Source organism: Malaclemys terrapin, chromosome 22 (assembly GCF_027887155.1).
Source record: "Malaclemys terrapin pileata isolate rMalTer1 chromosome 22, rMalTer1.hap1, whole genome shotgun sequence".
Lineage (NCBI taxonomy): Eukaryota > Metazoa > Chordata > Testudines > Emydidae > Malaclemys > Malaclemys terrapin.
Window position 1 is genome coordinate 9,545,919 of NC_071526.1, and position 18,302 is coordinate 9,564,220.

An 18,302-nucleotide genomic window follows, 5' to 3' on the forward strand; every position below is an offset into this window, starting at 1 on the left:
CATTCTCAGCTTCTGGCAAACAGAGGCTCGGGACACCGTCCCTGCCCATCCTGGCCCATTGATGGACCTACCCTCCATGAATTTATCTAGTTCTTTTTTGAACCCTGTTATGGTCTTGGCCTCACAACATCCTCTGGCAAGGAGTTCCACAGGTTGACTGTGTGTTGTGTGAAGAAATACTTCCTTTCGTTTGTTTTAAACCTGCTGCCTATTAATTTCATTGGGTGACCCCTAGTTCTTGTGTTATGAGAAGTAGTAAACAACACTTCCTTATCTATTTTCTCTACACCAGCCATGATTTTATAGACCTCAATCATATCCCCCCTTAGTCGTCTCTTTTCCAAGCTGAAAAGTCCCAGTCTTATTAATCTCTCCTCATAGGGAAGCCGTTCCATACAACTCGTTGGTGAAAGTTGGGTGCTAGTCACGGTGCAGTCTGGTCACCCACAGCTGCCCCTTGGCTAAGACCTGTGACATCCCTGCCCAAAGGGGGGGTAGATTCCTGGGGAAAGGGCTGGGGGGCTCTTTGGGGAGGAGCCCTGGGATTTCTGTTAGCAGGTAGAGAAAGGGCTTGTGTGCACCTGGAGGAGCTTGTGCCCCCCCCCCCTCTGCCCTGGATATGGGGAGGTCGCAGCTCGGGGGGTGACCCCTTTGGCTAAGATGGGGGCTGATCTGGAGAAGCAGCTGCGCCCCCAGGGGGTCGGCAGGGGCAGCGCCCGCAGGAGCCCGTGGTTTGGGTGGGGCTGCACCTGGCTCTCGTGGGTGGGGCGGGGCCGCACCTGGCTGTTCCCCCGCCCCCGTCCGGGACGCTGGCTGCTCGCTCCCCGCCCCTGCGCGCATGAGCTCGCTCCGCTCCGGCTGCTTCCCGGGAGCCCCGCTCGCTCCCCCGAAAGTGACAAACCGCCGGAGCCGGGGACTCGCTCCAGCCCCCCGGCCCGGAGACATGGGAGCGCCCCGCACCTGGGCGCGGCGCGCTGCGCTCTGCTGCGCGCTGCTTTGCGCGCCCTGGCTGCCTCTCGGCTGGGCAGGTAGGTGGGGGCCCCGGGGGGTGGCAGCTTCTCCTCCTCCCCAGCTCCAGCGCCTCTGGGGAACGCAGCAGGACCGGGGTGCCCCCCCACCCAGCCCGGACCCCGCTCCCAGGCTGGAGCCGCGGTCTGGGCTTGCTGGAAAGGGAACCTCAGCGCACGAAGGGTCTCTGCCCCCCCCCCTCCCCCGCCGCCCTGCGCAGCTTGCCAGGGCAGCGCTGAGTTTGTTTACAACCCATCCCAGGTGAGGGGCTGAGCCCGCCTGGGTCTCCGACCACTGGGGACGCTGCTGGGTCCTGGCTCAGGCTCCTCCCAAGTCCCGGGGTTCAGGGGTGCCCTCTGCAAGGCAACAAATCCTGCCTGGGGCTCGTGGTCAGCTGCTGCTCTCACTTCCCTGGGTGTCAGGCAGAGTCACCCTCTGGACTGCATGGCTGGGGCTGCGCTGGCCTGGTTCTGTGACCCGGTTCTGTGACCCAGGTCAGTGCCCGTGGTGACCCACAACGGGCTGCCCGCCCCTAGGCTGTGACCCTGCTCCGAGCGGATCTGGGGCCGGTGCCCAGAGCAGCCCTTGTCCGAAGCTCCCAGCGCTGGGGCAGACAATGGACAATGTTTCCAATTGCGGGTATGACCTGAGATCAAAACTGGGCCCTCGGTTGTGGGATTCTCTCTTTAGGGGGTTGGTCCCTATTTGTGCGGGGTCACTTTCCTTGCTGTTTCAGAGTAGCACCCGTGTTAGTCTGTCTCCGCACAAAGAACAGGGGTACTTGTGGCACCTTAGAGACTAACACATTTATTAGAGCATAAGCTTCCGTGGGCTGTAAAACTTATGCTCTAATAAATGTGTTAGTCTCTAGGGTGCCACAAGTACTCCTGTTCTTTTTCCTTGCTGTAACTTCCAGCTTAAACTGGGCGCCTGTGTTTTCCTGCCTCCTGGGGGACTCGCATGATCTTTTATGTTCTCACCATGCAAATCCAGCACTTGTTTCATTTCCCAAACACAATGCCCGGGGGAGATTTCTATCTCTGAGAGGCGGATGGCCCACAAGAGACTAAATAATTCCTAACCGAGCTCTCCCGCTCCGCTGATTGCCTGCCAATCTGAGAAGAGCGCTTGCGGATCCGCTCACCTTTCTGCAGCTGGGACTTTGTTGCTAAGAACTGGTGAGAGGTGGCTTCAGATCCTAGAGCGCCACAATCTGTTTGTTGGTTTTTCCCTCCAGCTGCCCGATTCCCACTGTGAAGTACCAGAATAGGCGGCATTCAGCAAAATGTCTGATTGTGTCTCTGGGCCTAGCAGGATAAAAATAACTTCAATTCTAAACCTGCCTGAAACCCCGAGAACAAAGTCCTACTTTCCCATTGGTTACTGTACAGGTTTCTAACTGCTAGGCAAAGACAAGTGTTAGCACCAAAACACTGTCTCCATGGATACAATGTGCCGCTCAGCCTTCCACTTATTGCAGGAAGGTAATTGCCTAATTATTTTCTTTTCCATTTTCATGGTTTGCAATAGCGGGAGTGGCCTGTGGGTCAGGCTCTGCCGGGTGGTTAATGGCCAGCTGGTTTGAAGGACCCTTTGTTTCAACTCAGACCTGAAGCTGCTTGTTAGCTGTCCCGAAATAATCCTTTGCGCTCCTGGAATGCCTTTCTGTCCAGCTTTTCCAAGAGATATGAAATGGCGGGCGTCCCTCCCAGTTTACAAGGGGGTAAACTGAGGCACAGAGGTTAAGGTCCTCCAGGGCCCCAAACCTCCATGGGTGTGCTGGGCTTTACCCAAGTGGGATCGGTGCCTAGGTTTTTCCAAGGTGATTGCTAATTTTGGGTGCTCAACTTGTGATCCGGGGCCTGATTCTTGACAGTGCCGAGTGCCCCCAGCGCCGGCTGTTATCAGCCAGGGTGGCGGGCACGCCGTCCCTCCGAACAACAGGCCCTTGAGGGCTCAGCTTGGACACCCGGAGCCAGTGGTGCCCGGAGCCCGTGAACCTCTCCTGAAAACTTAGTACCAAGGCCCCAGTGCTCCGAACACGCCCACGTACCTCCTGTCGCCCCCTCAACTCCAGTGCTTCGAGTTCAGCCCAGGCCTACGTGGGCTTCGACGAGGAACCATGCTGTCGTGACGCCAAAGGGCCTGTTCTAACCACTAGATCACGCAGCCTCCCCTCAGCCCCCTCCTTACTGGCTAGCATTGCTTCCATTTGGAACCAATCACGCAGGGGCAGGAGAGTTCTCCTCCGAAAATAAAGATGAGCCCCCGTTCGATACCTGGGTGACTCACTTCATTTCCCCCGGGGCTATTTTTTTTAAATGTTGGGCCACGATGAATAAATGCGGGGGACGGGCAGGCACGGTGGGATCCCACGCGTGACAGTGGTTAGACTTGCTAATTCCTATCCAGATGGGGGTGGGGAAGGCAGTGTTCGTAAGCCAGCAAGGGAGGGGGAAGGGAGCAGACCCCTGTTATAAAGAAGCCCGGCCTGGCTGTGGTTCTGGGAGGCAAACGCTGGGGACTGCTAGGCTCGTGCTGCTGAGAGCTAGGGTGGGCTCTGGTTTTCTTAATCTTGCACTGAAATCCAGGTTCTGGTTGTACTCCCATCCCCGAGAGCCGCTCTCTCTGGAATGGACCCCGGCTGTTAGCAAGGATCTGGCTGTTAGCAAGCAAACGGGTCCAGTTTGGGGGAATCGCCACGTAGCATGAAGGCTGCTATTTGTGTGATTATTTCTAGTGACCTGAACTGAGATCAGGGCTCCCTGGGGCTGGGGGCTGTGTGGACCGGTATCCGGACAGTCCCTGCCCCAAAGAGCTTACAATCTAAGTAGACAAGACAAAGGAAGGAACTAACGACCCCCATTTTACAGGTAGGGAAACTGAGGCATGGAGCTATTTCAGTGTCTTGCCCAGGGTCGTCCAGCTCTCCTGAGTCCCGGTGCAATGCGTTAGCCAGGAGACCAGCCTTTCCCTGTAATTGATCCACCCCAGATGTACCTAATTGAATGGCTTGTATGGGTCCAATCCTGACAAGTGCCGATCGCCTCCTGGGATGTATCGAGCATTCTCAGTCGCTGATTTCAGGATTGGGACCCACAGCTGCTGCGAATCCGTGGCTGGGCCTAGGGACATCGGGGTGGCTTTGCAAGTGAACTAGGCAGGAGGCCGGAGGAAGCAGGCTGTGGCCTTAGGACAGCAGTCCCAGATGTGGGGCTGGGTAAGAAGCCTGCGAGGTCAACATGACTCTGCCCAGAGCTGGGCGCAGGTGAGGAGTGCTGCAGGGTTGTTCCAATGCCCCAGCATCCAGAGGGAACTGCCCAGGCGTAGCACAGGGAAGTTGACCCAAATAGTTTGGGCCATTCACAAAAACAACCGGAGAAGGAGGTGATACAGTCACCGCCCCACACACGCTCATGGCCCTTAGCCCGGTGCTTCGGGCAATCACCGGAGATTTAGGGAACCCAAGGCCCTGCTCTGGAACAGCCCGAAACAGACGTCTTCAATTCACTGAAAATTCAAAAAAACCCTCAGTCGGTTCAACCTGAAGTGAGGTTTGTTTTTTTTTCAAAACTGGCTTGGATCCAAAAAAATTAGCCATTAGCCTAGCTGTGTGTTAGTGCTTTGAGATCTGTGATTAAAGGGGCAAGGCATGGCTGGGGTGTTCTCTGCTTCTCTGGGAACACCTATAGCTCAGGGCCACAGCCACGTGAGGCACGTGAAAATGAACGTCCTGCTTTCAGAGATGGAGAAACTGAGGCCCAAGATTTGCAAAGCTGTTTAGGTACTGAAGTGACTTGCCTGAGGCCAGGGAGGCAGTCGGTGTTAGAGAGCTCTGACTCCGTCCCGTGCTCAGACCACGGGACTCGGCCTCTCCTGGGTCTAATCATTAGATTCTAAAGCACCTAACTTCCAAGAGGGGACAAAGGCTGGAATGTCTTGACTCTCCAAACGCTTGCCAGGGCCGTGGCGTGCTGGGGCTGAGAGCAGGGCCGCCCGGAGGGGTGAGGGCGGAAGTGGGGCAATTTGCCCCAGGCCCGGGGCCCCCACGAGAATATAGTATTCTATAGTATTGCAAATTTTTTTTATGGAAGGGGCCCCCAAAATTGCTTTGCCCCAGGCCCCCTGAATCCTCTGGGCAGCCCTGGCTGAGAGGCAGTGTCAGCTCAGAGGCCCTGGTACTGTATTGCCCTTGGGGGATGCTGGCCAGGCTCCCAAGAAGGCCCCTGCTCAAGTGCGCTCGGGTCAGAACCGAAGGGGAGGGGGCTGGGGACTGGTCTGTGTCTGTGAAGGCTTCGCTTAGCAGTTCTGAGGTGCCCTTCAACCTTGAGGCCTCACGGCTCCGTGCCCCGTCCTCCAAGAGGGCTAGTTACCCGGCTGCTTGCTGGGACCTGACATCTGGCATCCTCTGGCTTTTGGCAGGAGAGTGCAAACAGCTGGAGCCCTGTGAGAGGTGCATTGAAGGAGATGCTTCCCGGAACATCACCGGCTGCGTGTGGACACGCTGCGGAGCCACGGAGGAGCCAGGTACGCTCGGGGAGCCTCTCTAGTTCTCCTGCATTAACCCTTTGCAGCCTGGCCCCATGGGCCCTGCCCGCCAGGAGGTACCAAGCTGTAGTCAAACATCACCACCATCAGCAGGGATCTTAAAACCGTATCCCAAGCCCTCCGTGTGGGGCGAATCCATGGCATGGTTCTCAGACCCTCCCTGGGCCCCGTGACCTGGGAAACGGCTGGAAACAGGCCCTTGGATTGTTCTGCTGGTGGCCTGGAAAGTAGCAGTGTCCTAAATGTTCGTGGGCCCCGTTCCTTTTGAGCTAGAGTCTATGCACCCCCAGCCGGGGTGTTTTCTGAGCCCTTGTGAAAACCCGTCTGTGAGCGTCACACTGGGCGCTTGGAAAGCCTGACCCGCTCTGCATGCGTAAATGGTGTTGAGCCCCGGCTGTGGGTGCTTTTACGCTAGTCAGGCCCCAGGCACGCTCTCCCAACACCAGCGTCCACGATGGGTCAGACGCTGCGCCCACCGCCATGGTTCCGCTGTCCATGGGTTCAGGACAGAGTTCCCGGCTGCCTTTCCCGGCGGGGGTCTGTCGGGGCTGGTTTGTCCCCGGGCCGGACAGGGTGCTGTGGTTGTATTGGGCTCTGCTAACCAGGCGGGGGATTAGGTTGAGCTGCGCCCCTGGCTGCTTCCTCTCATGCTGGCAGGTCAGTGGGGAGTTTGTTGCCCTTTGGCAGCTGAATTCCAAGCTTTCTAAGTGACTCGGTGACGGAAGGTTTCTTCACTGCCCACCTAGTCGCGTCCTGCTTCCCTATGGAGACTATCTCCGAGCAATCTCCCTGTCTCTGGATGCTGGTCTCGGTGAGGGATTCTGGGGACCCCCCCCATCCACCCACACCCCACCCTGGCTCAGCTCTCTAGCGGAGGTGACCACCCCGGTGTAGGCAGAGTTCTCCTCCTTGCGGGATAGACAGAGGGCATGGAGGGGCCCTGGCTGGTTCTATGAGCTGAGGCCTGGTTTCCCTGACTGCTAGTCTGTCCGTCTCTTCCCATGCAGCGCCCTGCTCGAAAGCTAAACTGAGATCAGGCTAGGGTGACCAGATGTCCCCATTTTATAGGGACAGTCCTGATTTTTGGGTCTTTTTCTTATATAGGCTCCTATTACCCCCCCCCCCCAACCCCTGTCCCGATTTTTCACACTTGCTGTCTGGTCATCCTAGGTCAGGCCCAGCAGCCAACTGTGAAAACCTCTGTGGTAGTGAGGAGCCCGCCCAGAGGGAGTTGCTAAATGCAGTGGAGCGGCAACAGCTGGCCTGCTGTGCTCTGATTAAGATGGGGGACAAGTGTCTTAGTGGGGGCCCCTCCCCAGTCACATCACACACACACACAAAATTACCCAGCATCCCACACACATTACACCTGCCAAAAATCCCATTATCCTCCCACCCTGTCCTGCGCCATCGCCTCCCACGGCTCCGTGAATCACGCTCCCTGGTACCGAGTGCCACCCGCCTCCAGCTGCTTCTGCTGGCGGGTGCAGCCTGCTCCCTCCGCTCCCCCACCTTAAAGGCCTCTGGCTTTAGGCTTCACACCTCCAGCCCCACCACCGGCCGACAGCAGCACCGCCACCTGGTGGCCAGTGCAGGGCTGGCAGGTTGCTAGCTCAGTCAGCCGTGGCTGGCGGTGCTTAATTTGTAAAGACAGAAGTGCCGGGGTTCAAGCAGTAACGCTGGCATCCTCTGCACAGCCTGGCCTTGCATGCCACCGACAGACGAGATGCTGGGGCAGAGCCCTGCCAACCCCAGGCACAAATTAAGCTCTGGTGGCCGGGCAGCCCAGTTCCCCCAATGAGCAAAGAACAAACTCCGCTCCCTGCTTTGCTGTCTACCCCATCCCACCCGCCGCACACTGTGGCCAGCAGAGTCACTTTCCGCTCCGGCTGTCCCATTGCTCTGACTGGGGCGCTGAGGGGATCAGGCCCAGCTGGGCAAGGGGAGGTGGATTGTCCCTTTCAGAGCCGAGCGAGGAAAAGTGACAGACCGGTGACTGCGTGAGGGTCTTTCTCGCGCGTCCGTGTAATTCATTCTCTGGCTTCTGTCCTGCTACGCAGTGTGGCGTGAGCTCTCTAAGCTGGAGGCTTTGCAAAGTCCCTGCTCTGTGACCCATGGAAGGCACTAGGTCTTTGCTGGGGGGAGGGGGGGGAGGAGGACTGTCTTTCACATCTCACCCTGGTGCTTTAAAGCCCAAGGCCCAGCCAGCCCAGAACAGAACAGCACCCGGCATCTTTGTTTTCTGGGTGGGTGTTGAGTTTCCGAGTCCTGTTGCTTTGGGAGGGGCTCTGGCTGCTTCTGCTGCTACCTTCAATAACAACTGATGTCATCGGGGTGGGGGGTGGGGGGGAGAAGCAGAGATAATGGAATTGAAACTCCTCCACTTCCCAAAGGGTGGGGCAGAGAACAGAGACAGAAGAGCATGTGGCAAGAGTAAGCCGACCCCACTGGCCCAAGCACATGGACCTGTAGAAAACCCAATAGTTTAAGACTACCTGCCACCTTGTTTAAACTCTTTTGGGAAGCCCTGGCTGGTTAGGTTACTCTAGTTAAAGTCACTGGAGTCCATCTATTTGGAGATCACATCATCTGCTGGTAACATGCAGCCACCTCTGGGGTGAGATGCAAGCAGAGCAGAATCTGATGCAATTCAACCATGACCTCTTGCTCCAGAAGTGGCATCTGAATGGCTTGTATGCGTGGCCGACAAGCCGGTAGGCTGCCTCTCGCTCTCCAGGAATGGGTTTCTGATGTGCTGCGCTCGATCCAGCTGTCTGTTTGTCTAGCTATCCTCATCCAGCCGCCATGTGCCGGGGTGGGCTCCTGCCAGGTTACTGGGGTCTGCAGTGAAGCTATGTAAGGGTCCAAAGGGGATGGAGCTAATGCAGTTGAGCTGAAACAAGGGTTGTGATTTGAGTTCCAATTAATCCCAAATAGGCTGGAATTTGTGGTTAAGTGTTTAATGCTGGAGAGAGCCACTTACAGGGACAAAACAAAGGGAGATGTGATCCCCTTGCTGTTCCTCCACCCTCCGGGAACTGAAATATCCCCAAAGGTGAGAGCCAGTCTCTGTCTCAGCCCACGGTGGGGCTCTCCGGACTTACAGCTCCTGGGGGAATTGGCAGTACAAACCGTGAACCCTAGTGGAAGCTGCATGGATCCGATGGGGGGAGAGGTTTGTCGGTCGTCCAAGCAACGCTGCCCAGGAAGGCGTCCCAGCAGGAGATCGTGTTCCAAGCGCGACGCCGTCCGCACAAGCTCTGGGCGTGATGCTGGGCAGGGCAGGGCCCTGGGAGAGCAGAAGCTACAAAGCTGATGCCAAGTTGGAACGTGCCAGACTCAAAGCCCAGATGCTCATTTGGGCAGGTGCGGACTGAGTCCTTAGGCGCTGCTTCCCCAGCTCTCGGGTGCGGCTTACCAGGCTGACCATGTGGTCTCGCTCACTGTCTCCCCACGCCAGCCAGGAGTCGCCCACTCAGAGCCCCCTTCGTGGGGGGAATGGCAGGGTTTTCTAGGGGGCAGGTTTGCTCAGGGGAGTTCTGTGAAAGGTTTTTCCGGCTGGTTTTTCCTGTTTCCTTCAGGGCCCGGGGGCTGCATTGAGAAGGGAGAAGCCACCAAGGAGACGTGCTCCACCTACAATGTCACTGCTACGTGCCCAGGTAACTTCCCGGGGTGAACGCAGCAGCATGAGCTATGGGTGGAGCACAGCACTGGGCCTCGGGAGACCTGCATTCTACCCCTGACTCGGATGCTGATTTATTTTCCCATCTGTAAAATGGGGATAATATTCCCCCTTCTTTGCAAGGGGCTGTGTGAGCCGATGGTCTCAATGTAAGCGCTGGGTGATATTTATTTATTTATCTGCTTTTGGGTAAGAGAATCCACACTCCATTGCAGGAGCAACAGCTGTGAACCCAGTCCCAGCCTCTCCCAGCAGGGGGCGCTGTAGGGAATGGGATAGGAGCAGTGGCTGTGGGGGAACTCACAGCTATTCCAGTCCCCGACTCTCCCAGTAGGGGGCGTTGTAGGGAATGGGGCAGGAGCAGTGGCTGTGGGGGAGCTCACAGCTATTCCAGTCCCAGCCTCTCCCAGCAGGGGGCGTTGTAGGGAATGGGGCAGGAGCAGTGGCTGTGGGGGAGCTCACAGCTATTCCAGTCCCCGACTCTCCCAGTAGGGGGCGTTGTAGGGAATGGGGCAGGAGCAGTGGCTGTGGGGGAGCTCACAGCTATTCCAGTCCCCGACTCTCCCAGTAGGGGGCGTTGTAGGGAATGGGGCAGGAGCAGTGGCTGTGGGGGAGCTCACAGCTATTCCAGTCCCCGACTCTCCCAGCAGGGGGCGTTGTAGGGAATGGGATAGGAGCAGTGGCTGTGGGGGAACTCACAGCTATTCCAGTCCCCGACTCTCCCAGTAGGGGGCGTTGTAGGGAATGGGGCAGGAGCAGTGGCTGTGGGGGAGCTCACAGCTATTCCAGTCCCCGACTCTCCCAGTAGGGGGCGTTGTAGGGAAGGGGCAGGAACACTGGCTGAAGGGGGAGCTCCAGTCCCAGCCATGGTGAGAGCCAGCGAGGAACTCTGGCCTCTAAGCGCCTAGTCTTGTTCTTCCACCCTCAGCGCGGAGATCGCCTACCAAGGAGCCTCCGCGCGCCTCCACCAAGGAGACTCAGCACGCATCCACCAAGGAGCCTGAGATCCTCACCCCAGGCAAGTGGCACCCATTGGGCTGGGGAGGGAGTGGCCGGCCGTGGCCGGCTGGAGAAGAGGCAAGTTCTAATGTGTGGTTCTTGCACCAGGCTCAGGTCAGCGGGGAGGGGTCAGGCGGGTTTGTTGTGTTGAGAACATGCGCCCTTTCCTCCCGCGTCAGACAGGAGCCGGGTGGGGCCGGGCAGTCGAATGTCTCTTTGTTCCAGAATTTCTCCTGCAGAAAGAGGGGAGGGAAGCGTGTGCCGTAATTCAAGCACAGGCCTGGTCCTCAGGACTCCTGGGTTCTACTGACAGCGCTGGCTGTGTGACTTCTGGAAAGTCCTCCTCTCCCTCCCCTGCTCCGTGCCTCAGTTTCTCTATCTGTACTAAAAAGGGGAATAATGACTTTTACTTCCATCCCAGGGAGCGTCTGGAGGGTTACTAGTCACTGCCTGAAGTGCTTCTAGGTAAATGTCAGGTGCTATACAAGGGCAAAGTATTCTATTAATCAAAGCCCTGTCACATAGGAAATAGCCCCATTTGGGGGTCCTCCAAATATTTTGGTGGTGAAAGCCTAGCATGTACTAAGGCAGGGGTGACTGACACCTCTCCCTTCAGAGCGCCCCATGCTGTGTGCAGTGCCCTGCGCGCCTTTTGTGAAGCAGCCAGTGCTACATATTATATCTAAACGATGGGCCTGACTTTAAAAAAAAAAAAAAAAAGTGGCGGGTGGGGGGAGGGAGACACCGATGTACTAACTTATAAGCACAGTTAACTGTGATTTGTTCGTGCAAACAAGGTCATCGCTCGTGCAGAGTATCACAAGTTGATCAACTTGCACCCTCGTTTTGCACGTGTATTTGGGGTCCAAACGTTTGGACAAGTCAGGCCTGGGGGCAAGTGAGAGAGACACATCTGCTTTTATATAGAGACTCTCCCAGCATTGCTTCACTCCCCACTAAAATGCGGCCGAGTCCTGGGTGGAGCAGCCCCCAGCACCTGTGAGACAGGCTGCAGCAATGCAGCATGGGGTAGGAAGAGAATTCTGCCTCCAGCTGAACCTGCCAGGGGAAATGAAGGCAGGCGGAATGCAACAGGAACAAATGGTCTTTCCAGGCCCTTGCTCGTAATAGGCTCTTGCTGCTGGGGTGGGTAGCCAGGAGGGAGGATGGGGAGCGGGATGGCTTATGAGAAGGAGGCTTTTTCCAGGAAGGAGGAGCAGGAATCAGAGAGCTTTCAGCTAATTAAAACGAGTAACCGTATCCTGCAGCTTTGTGAATTATTGATCCAGCCCAGGCTCTGCTGGGCAGTTGCTGTCTTTAGCGGAGCAGCCGATGGCTTCTCTTCCCAGTCCTCCCATTCCGCACGCCGCTGGTTCACTCTCTGCTCCCAGACATGCGCACGCAGTCTCTGCTCTGCAGTAAACTCTCGGCTACAGCAGGTGGTGTGGACAGAGGAAAGGGCTGGCATAGGGAGAGCACTGAAAGGGTTAAACTCCATTCACTATAGTCTCCTTACAGTGACCCCTCTGGGGTCTGTAGTGTGCATGGGGGGCCTGAAGTGTCGTCCCCCCCACCTCCTTTGCATTTCACTCTGTTATAAAACATGTCAGGATGCAGAGCGCTGCTGCGCTGCGTTCTCTGCCCCTTCCTCTCACCTCTGCCTACAGATGGGTCTAGTTCTTCCTCACCAGTCAACAGGCTGTTGCGTCGCCATCCACTTCAGTGCATGAGATGCCCTCTGGGCTTGGGAGACTAGGTTACAATAGGAAGCCCAGCATGCTGGCTGTGCTGGAATGCAGCCGCCTATTCATACACTGCACCACAGGTGGGGTGGGGAAGAAGAGATGCTGCTGGCCAAAGAGAATGGGAGAAGTGCCATGGGATCTGGAGTGACCCTCGTCCCAAACAGCCAGGACCTCAGCTTCATCTCTGATGGCCTAGTCCCCCGGCGCCATGTTGGGGCGTTGGCGGAGAGGGCAGTGTTCTCTCGAGGTGGAATGCCCCTCCGAGTTCCTGGAGAGCTTGAGGTGAACCTATTCCAGAGCCTGGGGCATCTCCCGACTCTTCCTCCTGCCCCTTTCCCTCCATCACTGCCCAGGGAGGCCCTGCTTACCCAGGGGCAGGAGAGGGGTGTTGCCTTCAGCACCACGGACAACATACCTACGCTCCGGGCTCGGGGCCCCAAGGGCCCAGGAGCCTGCTCAGGTGGCATGCCAGGAGAGGGACCGTGGCGTTGCAGGGGTGTGTGCGTGGCGTCAGGCCCCAGTAATGCCATTGCTGCTTCCCCCCTCCAGGGACGACGGCCGGCCCCCCGCGGACAGCCACCCCCGAGTTCCGCCCGCCTGGCTTCGACTCGGCCAGCTTCGTGGGGGGGATCGTCCTCGTGCTGAGCGTCCAGGCCGTCTTCTACTTCATCGTCAAGTTCCTCAAGTCCAAGGACAGCACCTACCAGACGCTGTAAGCTTCCCCCCCCACACACACACACTGTCTGCCTTGGCCAGGCTCGGCCCTGGGGCTGAAGAACCACTCTGATCCCGGGAGTGGCTGGGGGCGAGCTCTGCTGTGTGTGATGGGGTGTGGAGGGAGACCCACTGGTGCCACAGGCTCAGCATTGACCCACCCATAGCTGTACGTGGAGCAGCTGCTAGATCCAGCCCGGTGGGGGTGGGGGAATAGCACTGTCCGGCTGCCATCTTTCCACCTGTTTAGACAGCACCGACTGCAATCTGTCTAGAGTCGCCATGGGTACGTTTCCCCCGCCACGGCTAGGCAGTCGTGTGCATCTGGGCTCTCTGCACCTGCTCCCCAGCGCGCTGTGAGATCCTTGTGTGTCTGTCTCTGGCAGCTGCGCGCACGTGGCCGCGTGTGGCGGCTCATCCTCTGTCTTGCTCATGGCCGTGCATTGTTGGTTCACTCTCATGCAAACCCCGCTGTGAACCTTTGTGTTCTCCCTCTCTTTCCCCTGTCCCAGCCGCACTGGGGCGTCCGCTCCACCTCTCCCTGCCCCGTGGAGGCCAGGTCTCCCCAGCGCGTGCTCTCCGTGAGCAATAAACCCCAGCTCTCCCTCTGGTGGAGACTCTCCTCGTCCGTGTTTCTCTCATCTGGTTGTTTTTCTGCCTCCTCATCCATCTGTCGCCGGTTCATCTCTCTGGTGCCTGCCAGCTGGCTTCTTCCCTCCCCGGATCATCCCCCGTCTCCTGCCATTCGCAGCAGAGAGACAGGAGCCAGGGACCCAGCCCCTCGGATAGCTCGTTCTGCTATGGAGCCAGAGCCCTCACGCTGATCGGGGCCGTGGCCTGGCCGGGGCATGCGGGGATGGGCCGGAGCTGGGAAGTGGCTGTTTGCAAGAGGGGAGGCTGGACCAGAGTCACTGACGCTGGGTGAAATGGTGGCTCGCTCTTCCCCCTGTGTGTCTCCACTGGCTCTGGGCTAGGCCCATTCAAGGCCCCCCCCCCCCCCCCCCAACACTCACACTCCTCTGCTTCTCCCCAGCCTATGCGCTCCTCCACCTGCCGGCCCATCCAGAGCCCCCTTCCCCTTTGGCCTGACTCCCCTGCCCAAGGTACCATGCCCCATGTAGGGACTGACCTCTGGGCGTGCCCGAGTCCTGGGCACACGCTCTCCTCATTTCCCCTCGGGCCCTGCCTCTCTCTGCCCCAGTCCCAGCTCAGGGACCTTCTCTCTTGTGGGAACAGGGCCCCTGCCTCCCTTCACACCCCATAGGAGAGCGTGGAGGGCAGAGGCTTGTGCTGGGCCGGTGTCTAATGTCAGGGGCCGTCCCCTCTCTCTGTTTCCCTTGCATGCTGCCCGGCGCCAGGGAGGAGAACCAGTAGGTGTTGCTGTATGGCTCTGTGTACACGTGCAAGGCGGCGGGAAACGCAACAAGAGAAAATGTCGCCCTTTCTTGGAGCTGCCTGCGGGTGGGGGTGGGGGGGGGAGTCTCCAGGGCAGGGTGGTAGCCCAGCCTGCCCCCTCCCTGCTGGTGTGCTGTGCGGAGGGGGCACGCAGGCCTTGGCTAGCCCGTTGGCTTGTATTAAAATGCTGTCTCCTTGCCCGAAGGCAGGGCCGAGGTGCTCCACTCAGGAGCTGGGTAATGCCCCCCTAGCTATTTAATGGGACGCTACCCAGTTCCTATCCACCACCACGGCCCACTGCTGTCACAAGCATTTTCTTGGCGGGCGTCTGGCCGTCTCTCCCCCCTGCCCCAGCCCATGCGCTACAACAAGGCTCTCTGCTGTCGTAGCAGTTCCCAAACAAGCCCCTCTGTGGACTGGGAAATCCCCCACCCCGCCCCACGAAGCATCCTCAGTCTGGCTCCAGCTTGGCTATGTGCAGCCAGGCTGTGGTGAAAGCGTGTGCCCTTGCCCTGCCCGATTGGGTTCCCCGGCACTCACGTGGCCCTGGTGAGGGAGAGTGGAGTGGAGTGGTGGCGTTAGAGTGGGAGTGCTGGGTTCTGTTCCTGCCTGTGCCACTGGGCTCCCTGCAGAACCTCAGTGCCTCAGTTTCCCTGGCTGTCCAGTAGTAATAGCTACCTGTAACACGCTGTGGGGTCCTTGGCTGGAAGACTCCAGAGATGACGTTATAGGGGCGAAACGGCACGTCATATAACAATGAGAAGAGCCTCTGAAATGTGCGGTAGAGTGTGTCCCGCTGGGAGCAATTCTGCATGGCCCTTCTCCCGGCTGTCCCACGTACGCTCAATGGAGCGGGCAGGGTCTGTTTTCTTAGCACTGTAGGGCCTAGAAGACCCAAGTAAGATCAGGCCCCCTGGTGTCAGGGGCTGTACAGAGGCTCAGTGAAACACAGACCCCGCCCCAAAAGACTGTCTTCAATAGGGAAGAAAAAGGGTGCGGGAGAGGAAGGATCATCCCGGTTTTACAGAGGGGGAACTGACTCCCTGTGCGCCCATCAGCCAGACTGTTTCAGCGAGGTCAGCCCCTCCCACGCTGGGCACTTCTGAAAATCTGGCCCGAAGCGTGTGCTGCCCGGACTTGATGGCACAACCACAAATCGAATCCAGGTCTCCTGAACCCCAGCCCCGAGCCCATCACCCCGCCCCCCCCAACTGGGGTTCAAACCGGGTCCAGCTCAGAGCGGGTCTTGTGAGCTCTCCCCCCAGCGATTCCTGCTGCGGGGGCTAGTTGGGGGGGGGGGGGACAGCGAGAGGCCTGCCCCTCGTGTCCTCTTCCCCCCCCCGCCCCGAACCTCCACTCTCCAGGAGCAGTTTCCAAATAATCCTGTCCCTTCATTTCTCACTTGATTGCTGAATTCCCAGGAGGATTTTTGTTCTCTTCACTCCCCCTCCCGCCACGTGGCAGGGCAGGCAACGCTAGGAGCGAGGCATTGCTAGTTCGCTGCGAGGCCATCTCTAAAATACCGGGCGCTCCTGGCCGCTGGCATCCCCTCCGGCCAGTGGCTCCCCGCTCCGTCTGGATGGCAGCCGCTGTCTAGGAATGGGGTCTCTCCGAAAGGCAATTTAGCGGCAGATGGCTCTGAACCCCGAGCCAGCAGCACGTCTGCCGGTGTCGCTTCGTCCCCCCTTCCCCAACGCACCCGTTGCGAGGGGAAGGTGGGGTGGTTAAAGGGGTGTGTGCCCCTCCCCGCCAGAGCCGCCCGGGGGGGGCAAGTGGGGCAATTTGCCCCAGGCCCCACAGGAACCCCCACGAGAATATAGTATTCTATAGTATTGCAACTTTCTTTTATGGAAGGGGCCCCCAAAATTGCTTTGCCCCAGGCCTCCTGAATCCTCTGGGTAGCCCTGCTCCCCACTCTTCTCCCCCCCCCCCAGCCCTCCGTGTGCTCTTGCTGTGCTGTTGTGTTGCCGTGTGGGTCCCTGGGGGGCGGCTGGGGGCATGCTGCGTGCAGTGGGCCGAAGCCTTGTGAGTGCGGAATTAAAGTTGCGCAGTTTGATTTCTCCGGGGTGGCTGTTTGTTGCTGGGCGGATCCCTGCACGGGCCGGGAGGGTGGGTATTGACAGCTCAAGGCATGGAAATCCCTTGGCACAGTTAGACGGGCCCAGGCAAAGTGGGCTGACCCGCCGGGCGCGGGCAGGTGCTGCTGTATCAGGTGTCTGGTTCCCCTGCCCCGCTGGGCTGCGAGGGTGAATGGATGTCTGTCCAGCTGTGCACCCCCGCTCCAATAGAAGGGTCTGTGGGAGACCATCCCCAGCACCCGCCGCAGGCGTTAAGTCCTGGGGGGCCGGGGGCATGGCTGAGAACGTTTGGGTTTTCAAGGACTGGGAGGGGGGGGGGCAGAACAACCGGCCCGGGGGAAGCAAGGACCCGTGTCCCTGTGCTTCAGGCAGCCTCTGAGAAATGGCTTTCAGGCGGGTAGGAGCAGCTGTTGTGCATAATTGGCCTGTGTCCCTGAAAGTAGCCTTGTGTCTGTCTGCGTCTGTCCGTCCCCCACCCACGGTTTATTTGCCCATCTAACGACATTACCTGCTTGGGGCCAGATCGACAGCGGGCGTCTCCGCTCTGTGCCAGCCCTGGTTTAGGGACAGAGGAGGATCCTCGGCCGAGAGCTCCCTTGGGAAAGCGGGGGGGTCCTGGCGGTGTGGAAGCTGCTATGGGAAGGGTGGGGGTGTCTTTTCCTAAGGGGGAGCGTGATTGCTTTGGTATGTTGCCCCAGCGACAGTCTGGGTCCCCTTTGCCCACATCTCGCATCCATCTCCTGGAGGGAGAGGCCTTCTCGTCCCCTAGAGACGTGGCATTTCGGTCCAGACAGGCGCTAGTTTTAGACTCCTTGCTGGGAACGGCCCTGTCACTTCACAGCAGCCCTTGGACCTTGCCTCCCTAGGCTGGGAGTGAACCAGCGACCTGGTGGTGCCAAGCCCCTGGGGCATCCAGTCCTGTCTGGGACAGCAGCCTGCTGGGGTGTGGAACGGCTGCACCGGGGGGCAGTGATTGCGGTGGCACTCAGCCCCCGCTGGTGAGCTCTCTTCTTTGTCCCACCGCCTTAGGATCTGACGGCTGCTGCCCAGGGCAGGGCGGTGAAGTGGTTTCCTGTGGGAGGAGGAATGGACGACGAGGCGGCCGGTGCCCCGGCTGCCCTGCTTGCTCTCGCCCACGCCCCTCTCCCTCCTTGCTGGGGCAGGAGAGCTGGGCACCGTGGAGCTATGCAAAGTGCTGCCAGGCCGGGTCCTCCAGGCTCGGAGCCGTGTCGTGTCCGTTAGACTCGCCGCGGGGAGGGCTGGCCCCAGAGCCCCGGGGCCACACGCGCTCCAGCCAAGCCTCGGGCCAGTCCCCAGCAAGATCTGATGTCGCTGCCTTGTTTAGGAAGCTCAGGGTGCCCTCCTGGTCCTGCTCTCTCTGGATGGATGGACCCCCGGGGCTGACAGGCTCAACCCACCTTTGCCGGACCCTCCATGGTGCAGCTCTGCCTCCCTCTAGCTCTGTTTGATTGTTCCTTCCCCCCCCCCTTGGGGGCTGGCGAGCTCCCCTTTCCTGCTGGAATTCCAGTGGGTGGGGGTGAGGGGGGTGAAGCTGGGTCAGCCATTCACTTGGCCTTCACCTTCTGTCTGCTGGAGGAACGTCCCATCCCCCCGCATACACATACCCTGAGCATCCTGGCCTGTAACTTCCCACCAGCCTTCATCTTTGTAACCCCTGCCCGGTCGGGCGGACCAATCCTCAGGCACAAGGGCTTTCCCAGGCTACGGAGCAGGAGAGGTCTCCCCTAGGCTCAGGTGAGCTCCCTCGTGTTGTTCCTTCCAGAGATCTCAAGGGACCCACAGCTGGTTTCCTCTTTAAAGGTGGCCTAAGGGCCCCCCCCCCCGCCCCCCCGGATGTTCCCCAATTCCTCTCTCTGGTGCCTGACAGCTGGCTTCTCCCCTCCCCGGGCCCGATCTGCTCTGAGGGGGCTGGTTGGGTTATTTCCCACGCTGGGGCTGGCGGGACTCTGGGCTCCGACCCCCGGCCATGCAGCGCTGTGGGAGGATGGAGTCATTGCACGCAGAGGAGCAAATAAAAGCACTTTCTTGGATCTTTGGTGTCTGTGTCGTGTGTGGGAGCGACGGGGGCTATGTTACACCTAGTGCCCCTGTAGCCTGACGAGCAAGTTTGCT

General features: G+C 58.9%; 1 protein-coding gene across 2 annotated transcripts; it reads left to right on the forward strand.

Annotated features, from left to right (window-relative positions):
• The first annotated feature begins 803 nt into the window (after positions 1–803).
• On the forward strand, positions 804–18,220 carry CD164L2 (CD164 molecule like 2). 2 transcript variants are annotated; one of them, XM_054011692.1, is made up of 6 exons: positions 804–1,028; positions 5,431–5,535; positions 9,138–9,215; positions 10,167–10,256; positions 12,532–12,694; positions 17,199–18,220. In XM_054011692.1, exons 1-6 carry the CDS (start codon positions 839–841, stop codon positions 17,203–17,205), a joined length of 633 nt encoding a protein of 210 aa, XP_053867667.1. In that variant the 5' UTR covers positions 804–838; the 3' UTR covers positions 17,206–18,220. The 2 variants fall into 2 exon arrangements, with proteins under 2 accessions (XP_053867667.1, XP_053867668.1); XM_054011693.1 differs by lacking the exon at positions 17,199–18,220 and having other exon boundaries at positions 12,532–13,324.
• Positions 18,221–18,302: the final 82 nt, after the last annotated feature.